General features: G+C 42.6%; 1 protein-coding gene across 1 annotated transcript in view; it reads right to left on the reverse strand.

Moving 5' to 3' along the window:
- Positions 1-14,015, reverse strand: part of SKP2 (S-phase kinase associated protein 2) — a 79,853-nt gene that overhangs the window by 34,684 nt on the left and 31,154 nt on the right. Inside the window, 2 exon segments of the mRNA XM_029578827.1 lie at positions 534-632; positions 5,423-5,557. Coding sequence (XP_029434687.1) covers positions 534-632; positions 5,423-5,557 — 234 coding nt within the window.

The raw sequence follows: 14,015 nt of genomic DNA on the forward strand, positions 1-14,015 counted from the left end.
AAGAAAGAAATCACCACAGTGTGGAAAACAGAGAAAGTTAGGGAACCGCAGGTTCAACTGCCTGCCTCTGCTGGGAGGCAGAGAAATACTGAAGGGACACAGGGTGAGCACTGTCCTGATATAGGATACCTTTTCAGTTTTTCTGTCTCCCTCTGCTGGACAGGAGGCTCAACCCACTGTCTGGACTGATCCGGGTACGTACAGGGAAAAAATTTTTGCAAAAAACAAAGTTTTCCACAAGGCAAAAAGCCAAGTTTGGACCTCAGTCAAACCATTAGGCTCATATCTCCGTGGTAAAAAGGAAACTGAAGAGGGACCCTGTGTGGATGCATGGTATAGGGTATGCTTTGACATACGTTGTCTGCATCGGGCTCTATCTGATGATGTCACCCATGTGTGAGGACTATCATTCTGCTTGTCCTTGGAGAAAAACAGATTTACTCTAGGAACAAATTTTTGAGCTTATGAAAGCATTTCCAGGTTTATTAGACAGGGCAGTCACAGGGAATCAATCTAATTAAACCTCGCCTCACCTGTTACATTTCTTCAACATTTCTTCCAGCGCCACTGCAGAGAAACCAGAACATCCAGAGAGGTTTAATCGTACCAGATCTAAATTCTGAGCAATAGATCTGAAAAGACAAAATACGTTGACAAATTGTCAAGTTCACAGTGGCAGCAGCCTTTAAACTGTTATTTATTTATTTATTATTTATTTATTTTAAAACTTTTCTATTAAGTTAAGTACCATTATAACGGTTTACAGGAAGGCACCAATATTAATATAGGTAATTAGGAAGATTCTATCACTAAACAAGTGCCAGGATTTTACGGTAACATAGCTTGTTTGTAATTATTCGTAATTGTGATTGTTACATAGCAAGTCAGGCTGAAATAAAGTCATGGGTGTCTCATCACCTCCTTCCCAAGTCCCAGCCTCTTCTCACTGTCTAACAGCAACTCTGTGTGATGATCCAGGGTAGGGAACAAATGCCACTGTCTATAGCCATCTCTGCAGCAATGAAGTCTTCCTCCCAGCCCCCAGTATGGCCATCAGTTACATTTCCCTGCACTGCAACCTCATACCTACAGATTGATCTTTTTCTACAAAAATCTTGCAGTTTTATTGGGTTTTTTTAAAGTTTCATGTCCACAGTCCTGCAACTGAGAGAGTATCACACACGTCATGATCCAGCAACACACTGGTCAGAGGAAACAGGTTATAACCCACAATTCAAATTTGAGGTTTTGGGAGCAGGAGGGGTATAGAGATTATGCATTACTTCTTCATATACTAATACACAAGGGTGGAAGCTTTCCAGTTGCCAGAAAACGTACAATTTGGCTCTTGGCACCGGCTGCTGGGCTGGGGACAGCCCCCTGGTGTTTGGCCACCAAGAGGAGCCAAGGCAGGAGGACATATTGGCTGGATGTAGAAGGAGAGGAGAAAGGCATGGGGAGGGGGAAGAGAAACTGGATGGAAACATGGACAGGAAGGGGACAGCAATGAAAAGTAAAACAGTAAAAGCAAGAAAAGAAAGATAAATGAGGAAAATAAAAAAGGTAAAACTATAAGCCAAAAAATAATTGTTTCTGGCTCCTCACATGTTTTGGCTGGAGCCAAGTTTTGTAAACATTCCCTCCCCACCTCTGCTGATGTATCACAATAAGTATACAAATGGGTTTTTTTTATATTTAAATTTTTTATTAATGTTAGCATAACAGTGACAACATATGCATTAGCCTTCAGATAACATCATTTCGCTATCATCAACAATTAGCACATTCAGGCCAAAGCACTTATAAAATTACTAACATCAATCCTTTTTCCTCATTTATCCATTCAGAAATCAACCTGAGGTGTGAGAGAATGTAAGGCCATGAAGACACTGCTAACAGCATAAAGACCATCACATGTACCATATAGAAATCAACGCGATAAGACAGATTTCAGCTCTTACTAATCATACTCTGATCCCCTTATGGTTTAGCTCGATTAGCTATAGCATGATCCTATTGTTTATACCATCTCAGAAAAGGTTCCCATATCCGTACATGACGAGCAACAGTATCCCTCTGTATGGCAGTGAGGTATGACCAATAATGAACTTGCCACAATCTACTGATTAATGACTCTTTCGTAGGAAGACATTCACATTTCCAGTAGGCTGCCAGTACCTGATGGGCCCCACACAGTATATGGTTAACTAGAGCGAACTGGTCTCTAGGCCACTCTTCTGGGTAGCTACTCGTAGATAAAAGGAAAATCTCAGATACAAATAGGATGTTCAGTTCTATTAACTCAGAGAGCACCGTTGTTACCAATCTCCAGAAGGGAGTAATCTTTGGACACATCCACCATACATGATAGAATGTCCCCTCCTGATTACACTTTCGCCAGCATTGATTGGATTGATCAGGGAAGATCTTATTTAATCTGGTTGGGGTCATATATAATTAGTCGCTACTACACTAGCAGAGACAGAACTCTTCGCTATAGCTTTATAGCAACTAAGCCATTGCTTCTCTGACCATTTATACCCCCACCCAGTCTGTCTCCTATCTGATCTGATGCTTAAAGCGAGGAAGTTGCTGCGGCATGACCCATGTGTAAATCTTAGAAATAAGACCTTTAGTAGTTTTTTGTTTGAAGCACATATCTTCAAAGGGAGTCCTTTTCCCTATGCTTCCATAGTTGTGGCCTCGTCAAACAATGTGTAAATTGTAAATACCTATACTGTTCACCAATGGGCAAGTCAAACTTCACCCATGCTTCCTCGAAGGAGATCATTGTTGTCCTCGATTAGTTGGCCGCAACACCACATCCCCCTAAAAATCTAAGAGTTGAAGAACCCCCCCAGATTTGGGTACTGGTTGAAAATCCTTATATAGATCCAATGGCAGCAAAGGGGTGTACCAGCCAGGTCCTGAAAGCACATCTCCACCTCTTCCAAATTTTTAAAGTCAAGCTTGTAAAAGGATTGTAGTCTACATTACAGACGCCTCTGCAACTCATACCCCAGAACTTGGTATATAAAGAACTATTTGGGTCTGCAACTTCTATATAGATCCATTGTTTGCTGGGTGAGTGAGAGGACCATTCATAAACTGCCTTAAGCTGTGCGGCTCAAAATAGTGAGTGAAGTTTGGAACCGCCAGCCTTTCTTTTTGCTTCAATAAGAACATAACCTGTCTATTCAGGCACGGCAGCCGTCTCTTCCATATGAAGTGGAAGGCCTTAGCATGCAGGGCTTTGAACATTTTTACGGGGATATCCACTAGTAGGGTTTGGAACAAGTATAGCCATTTAGGTAATACTGTCATTTTTAAAACTGCTATTCTACCTAGCCAAGAGAGCTGGTATGAGGTCCAAATATCTAAATCTTTGGCCGTTTTTTCTAATAAGGGAAGATAATTTATACTATATAACTGTTTTCAATCAGTGCATAATTGAATACCTAAATACCTAATATGATGGGCTGCCCATGTGAGAGGGAAATCTGCTTTTAAACATTTCATCTCTTGCCTGGGCAAGGATATATTTAAGATCTCGAATTTACTCATGTTGACTTTGAAGCCAGAAACTGTGCTCAACTGGTGCATTTCCTGAATTAATACCAGTAGTGAAAGCTGTGGATTTGCTTTGGAGAATAAAATATCATCCGCAAAAATTATCTTAAATTGAGCATTTCCCCCGTTGAGTCCCCTGATGTCCCCCATTGCATCGAACTGCTGTTGCTAGGGGTTCCATAAAAATGGCAAACAGCAATAGGGATAGGGGACAACCCTGACGTGTGCCCCTTCCTAATTCAAATGCAGCCGAATAAGAGCCGTTAACTTTAATGCATGCTTGAGGGGATGCAGCCAGGTTTGAAAATTTTGGCCTAGACCTACTTTCTGCAGGACCCTCAACAAAAATCCCCAATGTATGCTGTCAAAAGCTTTTTCTGCGTCAATTGCTAGTAGCACCGCTGGGGTCCCATCCACTTAACAATTTTACAGATGTTATCTTCTGCCTGATGTCCTGGCACAAATCCTGATAGTTCATATAGAACAAAGTCAGGAAGTATTGAATTCATTGTATAATACTGTTACCTTGTTCCACTTATTTATTGTTCTACTGTCTCCACATAATTTATTTAAATTTATATGTATTCGTTCTTCTTCCAGCCCCTTCGGCCTCTTTGTTTGGTTTTTTTTTCTCCCCTCCCCACATCCTGTTCATTGTAATTTCCACCTGCTCGCAGTTATTATGTAAACCAGAATGATGTTCCATACTAATGTCAGTATATAACATTTTTTAAATAAATAAATAAGTACACAATTCAATCTACCAGCCAGGATTTTCGCTAAGATTTTTAGGTCTATATTCAATAAAGAGATGGGTTGATAGGAACCGCACACTAACTTATCCTTGCCAGATTTCAGTAGAATTGTTACCCCTGCCAGTTGCATGGTTGGGGGCAGTACAGGTGTAAGCAGTAATTCATTATACAGTTTCTGCAGATACGGAATGAGAAGATCTCCAAATTTTTTTTAATAAAAAAGAGGCCTGTATAGCCATCCAGACCCAGGGCCTTGTTACTTTTAAGAGAAGCTATAGCTGCATAAATTTCTGTCTGGGTAATCAAGTCATAGAGTTTATTGTTTTGTTCCTCTGAAAGAACGGGTAGGGATATCTCCGCCAGATAGCTATCAATATCAGAAACTAATATTTCTTATTCAGTAGTGTATAGCTCCTTATAAAACTGAACGAATCTATTCTGTATACTGGCATTAACCGAGACTATATTCCCATTAATTTCCTTAATTTTCAGAATCAAGCTCTGAGAGATCTGCTTGTGGAACACTAAATGGAATCCCCTCTTTTTTTTCTCCTGGTGTTTTGCCGCTCTTGGCTCCGTTTCAGGCACTTCCCCCTCCCTCCAGGGCCTTGCTGGTCATGGGCAGCCTTTGATAAAATTATAGTAACTCATATTGCTTCAGAGCAGGCAGACACAATCATTCCTGTCACTTGTACTAAAGTACTTTGCAGATTATATCCTCCCTTTGGAAGAAAGATAGATTTCTCCTTTTTCAATATTATAGCCTGGCTTCCATCAATTGCTGCACCAAATCCATTCCTGTCTCTAGTGTGCGCTCCACCTGTGCCCATATTCATATGCAGCTCCTGTGGCTCTGAACTCTGATATCGCCTGTAGTGCATCATGGGATTTTGTGGCTCATGGAAACCAAGCTGGTTGCCCTCAATGACATTTTTGGGTCAATCATCAGAATATGACCAAACTATGCAAGAGATTTCAATCCCAAGGGAAAGGAGTTTTATTTTCATGCTTTGCTGTTTGTGTAGCCTTCCCTTTATTTGTTCTCGTCTCCTATGGAGATCCTACATGGCTTTCTCTACCTGACCGTGGACACTTACCTGATGATCTCATCAGAAAGCACCAACCCTTCCAAGCTGAGATTCTGTATTCTGTGGCAACAACAAAGAATGCTCTGCAGTGCGGCAACGCTTATGGTGCAGTTGGACAGATCAATATGTTGCACTCTGAGAGGTCTATGACAGGAAGAACAACTGTGTGAAATGACAATGCCTTCAAAAAAATTTTTTTTAAAGCCTGCAGCCCCCTGGTTTGAATTCCTAACATATATAATTCAAAAGAATGTGCACACTTTACAAACAGAATAATCTGAGTTCTGGTCATAATTTGAATGTATACAAAACTTTTCTGCTCAACATATTATGTAATTGTATGAGAAAGTTACATGCAACCATCTCTAGGGTAGAAAGCCAAAAGAAAATTGGTTCTTACCTGCTAGTTTTCATTCCTGTAGTACCACAGATCAATCCAGACTCCTGGGTTTTGCCTCTTCCAGCAGATGGAGACAGAGAAAGTTTTGCTGACACTGCCACATAACCTGGTGTGCCACCTGCAATCCCTCAGTACTGACCTGGACCCAAGCCAAGATACCAATGAACACAACCACAAACAACCTAATCACATTCCCTGAACGAGCAGTAGGAAGTGGAACCTTATAATGAAAAAGTCTTTCCAACCTTAATAACATGAGAAACTAAATGAAACCTCTGCCCTTCTTCAGCCTATTTACAATAATAGATCAAGCAGGCTCTCTAATTCTCCCCACATCAACTGGGCGGGACTCTGGACTGATCTATAGTACTACAGGAACGAAAATTAGCAGGCAAGAACCAATTTTCCTTTCCCTATATGTACCCAGATCTGTCCAGATTTCTGGGATGTACTCAAGCTTCCCTAAACAGGGTGGGACTGCGAGAGTCCCGCTCGAAGTACACTTTCACAAAAGCCCATGGCCTCTGGAGCCTGGACATCCAAACAATAATGCCTGGTGAACGTTTGCAATGACTTCCAAGAAGCTGCCCTAAAAATCTCTTGTGGCGATACCTGCTGACATTCGACCCAAGACGCTGCTTGTGATAGAGTAGAGTGGGCCCTTAAACCCTCAGGGATAGGACGACCTTGACAGATGTACGCCACACCTATTGCTTCCTTCAACCACCACTCTAAGGTGAATTTTGAATGAAGCCTTATGTCCCCCTTTTTTGCACCATTCTATAGTAAATGTGTGATGGTAAATGGAACTCTCTCTGAAAAGAGAGCGGTTTTAAGCGGTGTACCGCAAGGATCGGTGTTGGGACCGATCCTGTTCAATATCTTTGTGAGCGACATTGCGGATGGGATAGAAGGTACAATTTGTCTTTTTGCGGACGACACAAAGATCTGCAATAGAGTGGACACGCCGGAAGGAGTGGAGAGAATGAGACGGGATTTAAGGAAGCTGGAAGAGTGGTCGAAGATATGGCAGCTGAGATTCAATGCCAAGAAGTGCAAAGTCATGCATATGGGAAGTGGAAATCCGAATGACCTGTATTCGATGGGGGGGGGGGGGGAAGGCTGATGTGCACGGAGCAGGAGAGAGACCTTGGGATGATGGTGTCTAATGATCTGAAGTCAGCGAAACAATGTGACAAGGCGATAGCTAAAGCCAGAAGAATGCTGGGCTGCATAGAGAGAGAAATATCAAGTAAGAAAAGGGAAGTGATGATCCCCTTGTACAGGTCCTTGGTGAGGCCTCACCTGGAGTAATGTGCTCAGTTCTGGAGACCGTATCTCCAAAGAGTCAGAGACAAGCTGGAAGCGGTCCAGAGAAGGGCGACCAGAAAGGTGGAGGGTCTTCATTGAATGACTTATGAGGAGAGATTGAAGAATCTAAATATGTACACCCTGGAAGAAAGGAGGAGCAGGGGTGATATGATTCAAACTTTCAGATACTTGAAAGGTTTTAACGATCCAAAGACTACGACAAACCTTTTCCGTCGGAAAAAAATCAGCAGAACCAGGGGTCACGAGTTGAAGCTCCAAGGAGGAAGACTCAGAACCAATGTCAAGACGTATTTCTTCACGGAGAGGGTGATGGATGCCTGGAATGCCCTTCCGGAGGAAGTGGTGAAGACCAGAACTGTGAAGGACTTCAAAGGGGGAGTAGGATAAACACTGTGGATCCATCAAGTCTAGAGGACATGAATGAAGAGTGGGTGGCTCACGGAAATGACGGCTACTACCTGGAGATTATACCCTTATTCAATAAACATACACACAGTTAATGCGACTCCAACATTGCTCTAAGCTTCAATGGCAAGAGGAAGTGTGGAAAAAAAGGATTTGCATTCACAAAAAGCGGGGAGTAGCTTGCTTGTTACGGCGGTTACTACCCCAAACTAAATAAGCCAGATACTTTACTTTCAATGCATATACAGCATAGCTCTCTGCTTCAACGGCAGGGGAGAAGAAAAGGAATCAGAATCAACATCCTGATATCCTGGAAAAGCAGGGTCCTCCTGTAAAAAAAAAACCTGATCCTGATCTGCATTCTCATCAGGATTTACAGGGAATGGAATCAATGTTGGAGGAAGCTCCCCCTCCCCCACAGCACTTGCCTGAGCTGCAGCACTTGTGCTTAAGATGGCTGCCGTCCCTGCACTAAGGGAGAAAGGATCAGCTCTGAGCTCCTGCGGAGCCTGACATTTTTGAGCCCCACAAGGCTTGGCTGTTACTGCAGACCCTGAAAAAAAGAGCTGTCCACCCCCCCACCCCTCTGGAAGGCACCTCGAGCAAATCCCAGTCCAAGAAAACCGCGCGGCCGATTCCTCACATGCTATACACCAGGATGGCCACGGCATGGTGGGGGGGGGGGGGGGGGGGGAACAGCTCACAAAACACAAAATCGGTCAAAAACACGGCGATTCAGGTGGGCAGGGGTCCTGGCTTGCAGCTGACCAAAAAAGAAAAAACTTTTTTTTGTTGTTTTTTTTTTTACACAGTGCTCAGACACTCACGAGAGAAGAGAGGGACTGGACCACTAGTAATCACTTCCCTGGCTGCTTACCTTGCTGGAGACTGCAATGAAAAGTATGGGTAAGCTGTGCCTCCGATGGTCTTTTTTTTTTTTTTTTTTTCTTCAAAGAAACGAGCAGAGGAATGGGAGCCTCTCTGCTAAAAGACCTGAGGCAGGCGCGAAAAGGGGGAGTGACTGGACCACCAGTATCACCCCTTTAAGCCAGGCAAGTGGTCACCGGGAAGAGGGGTCCCAGACTGAGTACTCAAGGGGAAAATCCCCCCTGGGACCACGTAAGAGCTGTGAGACAGAGCTGTCTCACATAGACAAGAAGTTTGATTTCCTTCAAATTCTTTTTTTTTTTACATATAGAAATTAATCAATACTTGCTTGATCCTGGAAACAATCAGAAGGAGAAAGAAAGAAATCACCACAGTGGGGAAAACAGAGAAAGCTAGGGAACCGCAGGTTCAACTGCCTGCCTCTGCTGGGAGGCAGAGAAATACTGAAGGGATGCAGGGTGAGTACTGTCCTGATATAGGATACCTTTTCAGTTTTTCTCTGTCTCCCTCTGCTGGACAGGAGGCTCAACCCACTGTCTAGACTGATCCGGGTACGTACAGGGAACTTAAGATACCATGAATTTGAAAATTGGTCTAACACACTGTCCAATTCATATAATACTTTAGCACCTGAGAAACTCTGCTTCTCAGGCTCACGTGACCACACTCCATGGTACACTCTAGAATTACGTCATTTAAAATTTAAACTACGCCACCTCGAATGACGGTGGTGTAAAAACCCAATCCCCAAGCGGAAAAACGCCTATTACACATGCCTCAACCAATATAAAAACCAAATTAATTTAAGCAAAAAAATGTTACTTTGCAAAAACAATCTCTGCTGTAGATGGTAATAGCAATGTCAGGCTGATGCAGTATAGTGCGCTCCAGCGGAGCACACTGTTAACCCGCATTTGGACGCGTGTTTGACGCACTTTACCCCTTATTCAGTAAGGGGTAATAGCACATCGAAAACGGGCGTCCAACCTCCCCGAAACTAATAGCGCCCGCAACATGCAAATGCATGTTGATGGCCCTATTAGTTATTCCCGCGTGATTCAGTAAGTAAAATGTGCAGCCAAGCCGCATATTTTACTTTCAGAAATTAGCGCCTACTCAAAGATAGGCGTTAATTTCTGCCGGCACCGGGAAAGTAAAAACTGCTTTTCTGTACACCCTCCGACTTAATATCATGGAGATATTAAGTCCGAGGTCCCAAAAGTAAAAAATAATTAAAAATTAAAAAAAAAAAAATTTTAAATCAGCCCGCGGCTTGAAAACCGGACGCTCAATTTTGCCGGCATCCGGTTTCCGAACCTGTGGCTGTCAGCGGGTTTGAGAACCGACACCGGCAAAATTGAGCGTCGGCTGTCAAACCCGCTGACAGCCGTCACTCCTGTCAAAAAAGAGGCTCTAGGGATGCGCTAGTGTCCCTAGTGCCTCTTTTTACCACGGGCCCTCATTTGAATACTAAATCGCTCGCACAGGAGAGCAGGCGCTCTCCCCATGTGTTACTTAACATTGTGAAATTCTTGACCAGTTGGAGCACTCTCAAATTTCTTTTGTAACAATATTGCGAACAACTTTGAAGACAAAATTTTAAATCTATCATCAAAATTCAACCACCTGCCTATTCTGAATAATAACCAAACTTCTCCATCCTACTCTTGGTCCGAATTTTCCACCATTTCAGAAGACACAATTACTCAAATCCTTTCAAAAATAAAAATTTCAAATAGCCCTTTCAATCCCTGTCCTGGCAAATTGCTACGAGATGTCCGTGAATCACTGGCCCCTTCCATAACCCAATTAATCAACTCATCTTTGAATGCAGGCATTTTTCCGACCTCACTCAAACAGACCTCAATTCTCCCTATTCCCAAGAAAAAGACAACCGATGTTAACCTCTTAAGTAACTACCGTCCAATTGCATCTCTCACCACCCCGGCTAAATTACTCGAATCTATCATCCTACATCAACTAAATGAATACATCGAAGACAATAACATTTTACACCCGAATCAGCACAGTTTTAGGAAGGGTCACAGTACCGAAACTCTTCTTTCATCCTTTGACACTATAATATGAGGCTTTGATTCCAATATGGATTACATCCTCATCCTCTTGGATATCGCCGTAGCTTTTGACACCCTAAACCACATCATTCTCTGAAACAATTTAGAAAATATTGGTAACACTGGTAAAGTTTTAGACTGGTTTAAATCCTTTTTACATCATCGTCCTCAGCAAATAAATCTCAAACAATATTGTTCTGACTGGTACTATACTGATTCTGGGGTACCGCAAGGATCTGCACTTTCTGCCATTTTGTTTAACATATACCTCCTTCCACTATGCCACCTTCTATCAAGTCTCAACATAAACTATAAAATTTACGCAGAAGACATTCAATTTATCCTCCCCTATGATAATTCATGGAAACATACCTTCTCCTAGCCACACTCTACCTCCAAACAATAAACATTTGGTTAATGCATAATTGTCTCATTCTCAATGCAGCAAAAACTGAAATTGTACACCTATCCACTATTCCAGACTCCACCTGCACCCCGCCTACCTGAATTTATTTTTGACAATTGCCACATATCCATACGCACCCACGCTCGCAACCTAGGCGTCTTTATAGATTCCAAATTGTCAATATCAACAAATATTGCATCTGTTACAAAATCGTGTTTCTACAAAATTCATTTACTCAAAAACCTCAAACCGTTACCATTTTCTAGACTATTGCAATTCCCTCTACATAGGCCTTCCTGATTACACATTACATCCACTCCAATTGGTTCAAAACTGTGCAAGATTTCATACCAATAATCCACACAGAAATCACATAATTCCCATTCTCATATAACTACACTGGTTACCCATCCAACAACAAATTGAATATAAAATCCTAATGTTAATTCATACTTTGTTACACAACTGTTCATTAATATGGCTATATTCTACTCTTCGAATCTTCCAACTTCCCTGTCATTTAAGATCTGCCAACAAAAACTATCTACAAATCCCCACAGTTAAAAATGCTAGACTGAATCTAACCCCCCCACCACACTTTCTCTGTTGCAAAACCCAAACTGTGGAATTCTCTACCCAACTATATTCTTCAACTAACCACAAAACATGATTTCAAACAAACAATTAAAACCTCTTTTCACAAGCATTTCCTAACCCACAAACCTAACTTAGCACCAAACCTCTACTACCGATTCTCCTCCTTTTGATTCTGCTACCATTTTTGTATGTGAATTGCTCAAATGTTGTGTCATTTTTTTTGTTTTTATTGCTATGTATGTTCCTTTTAAATTTGTAAACCGCATAGATCTACTTTGTGTATGTATTTGTGTTATATAAAATCTTTTAAATAAAATAAAGATACCGCAATAATGTCCGCTTTACATCCAAGAGTCTCAACTCTCTCACATGAGGTGCTGCCGCATCCAGATATGGGAAGGTCGGAAGCTTTAGCAATTAACTCAAGTGGAATGACAAAAACACCTTTGGAAGGAAAGAACGAACCACACACAATGAGACTTCAGAATCCGTAATTCTCAAAAAAGGATCTCTACATGACAAAGCCGAAGTTCCAAAATCCTTCTAGCAGAACAAATTGCCACCAGAAAAAAACCTTTAAAGTGAGATCTTTCATAGTTGTCCTTCTTAAAGGCTCAAACGGAGCCGCACACATCCCCTTAAGGACCAAGTTAAGGCTCCAAGAGGGACACAACTTCCGCCCCAGAGGACACAAAATGTTCACCTCCCGGAGAAAATGAACTACATTAGGATGTTCAGCTAAAGGTCATTCCTTGCACCTTGCCTCAAAAGACCGCCCACCACCGCCACCTGAACTCGGAGGGAGTTAAAGACTAAACCCTTCACCAACCCTTTTTGCAAGAAGTTCAAAATGTGTGTCACGGACGCCCGAGGAGGCTCAACCCCCTGCTCTGCGCACCAAAACTCAAAAATTCTTCAGAGCCTCACATACACTAAGGATGTGGAAATCTTCCTAGCTTGCTGCAGAGTGGAAATGACATCCTCAGAGTACCTTTTCCATCTTAAACGCTTCCTCTCAAAAGCTAAGCCGTGAGACAAAAGTGCTGCCTGATCTGAAAATATGGGACCTTGGTGAAGAAGCTTTGGTAGATGACTGAGCCGCAACGGCCCATCCACCACTAGATTGACCAGATCTGCAAACCATGGCCGCTGTGACCACTCTGGTACCACTAGAATCACTTCTCCCACATAAATCTCTACTCACCGCAATATTTTGTCCACAAGCAGCCACAGCGGAAACACATACAGGAGAATATCCCACGGCCATGGACGCACCAAGGCATCAACCCCTTCTGCTCCGTGTTCTCTTCTGCGACTGCCTTGGTATTTCGCTGAGTCTCCATCAAGTCCATGTGGGGCATGCCCCATCTGCAACGGATAAGATGCATTGCTTCCTCAGACATCTCCCACTCCCTGAGATCCAGCTGTTGTCAACTGAGAAAATCTGCCTGCACATTGTCTATCCCAGCTATGTGAGATGCTGCCAATAACGTCAGATGCTTCTCTGCCCAGCGAATTAACACCTGGGCTTCCTGAGCCAACTTTTGGCACCACCTTTTCGGTTGATGTAAGCCACCGTCCTTGCATTGTCCTACAAGATCCTACTGGCCATCCACGCAAGAGAGAGGTAGAAAAGCACACAATGCAACCTCACCGCTCGTCTCTAACTGATTGATAGACCATAACACCTCTTCTGCTGACCACTGGCCCTGCGCTGACTGAGTCTGGCATACAGCTCCCATCCAGACAGACTGACATCAGTGGTAAATATTATTCAATTCGGAACTCCAAGTCTACTCCGCAACCTAACTGGTCCTGACCAAGCCACCATGAGAGACTGGACCTGACAATCTCCGTAAGAGGTAGTGACAGATGAAACTGCTCTGACAACGGTTCTCCCTTCATTCCACATCTATGCACATCTTATTTTATTCCCTCCTGTAAATAGCTTTATTCTCATCTATATGCTTTGTTAATTGTTAATGTTTAATTTATTCCTCCAGATCGCCCCACCCCTCCTCCCTACCCCCCCTTTTCAGTTCCATTTTCTCTGTAAAGCTTGTTGCTGCATTTTGTTCATTGTAAACCGATGAGATGTTCCCAACGAACATCAGTATAAAAAAAAAAAAAAAGTTAAATAAATAAATACATACATAAATAAAGGTGGGAAACCCAGCTACCGGACCAAGGCAATAGTCTCAAATTCTCAACTGGGGGAGGGACCTTTAGGTATGAGAGCAGGGTTTTCTTTTCCTAAACTTAAAAATTTCAAATTTCTCCTTTCAAAAAGCTCAAAGCAATCCCCATAGGGAGATGCACATCCACCATCTGTTGGAAACGGAGAATACTGGCAGGCTGGGGTTATATATATATTGTGATGTCAGCTTGCTCCGTCTCCATCTGCTGGCAGGGGAGCAAAAACACACTGATCCTGAGTTCATCTATCTACATGCTAGGGAAAAAATTAAAAAGTTAACTTTAAAGTCACTTCCTATGAAA

The sequence above is a fragment of the Rhinatrema bivittatum genome, chromosome 1 (genome assembly GCF_901001135.1).
Source record: "Rhinatrema bivittatum chromosome 1, aRhiBiv1.1, whole genome shotgun sequence".
Taxonomy (NCBI): Eukaryota; Metazoa; Chordata; class Amphibia; order Gymnophiona; family Rhinatrematidae; genus Rhinatrema; species Rhinatrema bivittatum.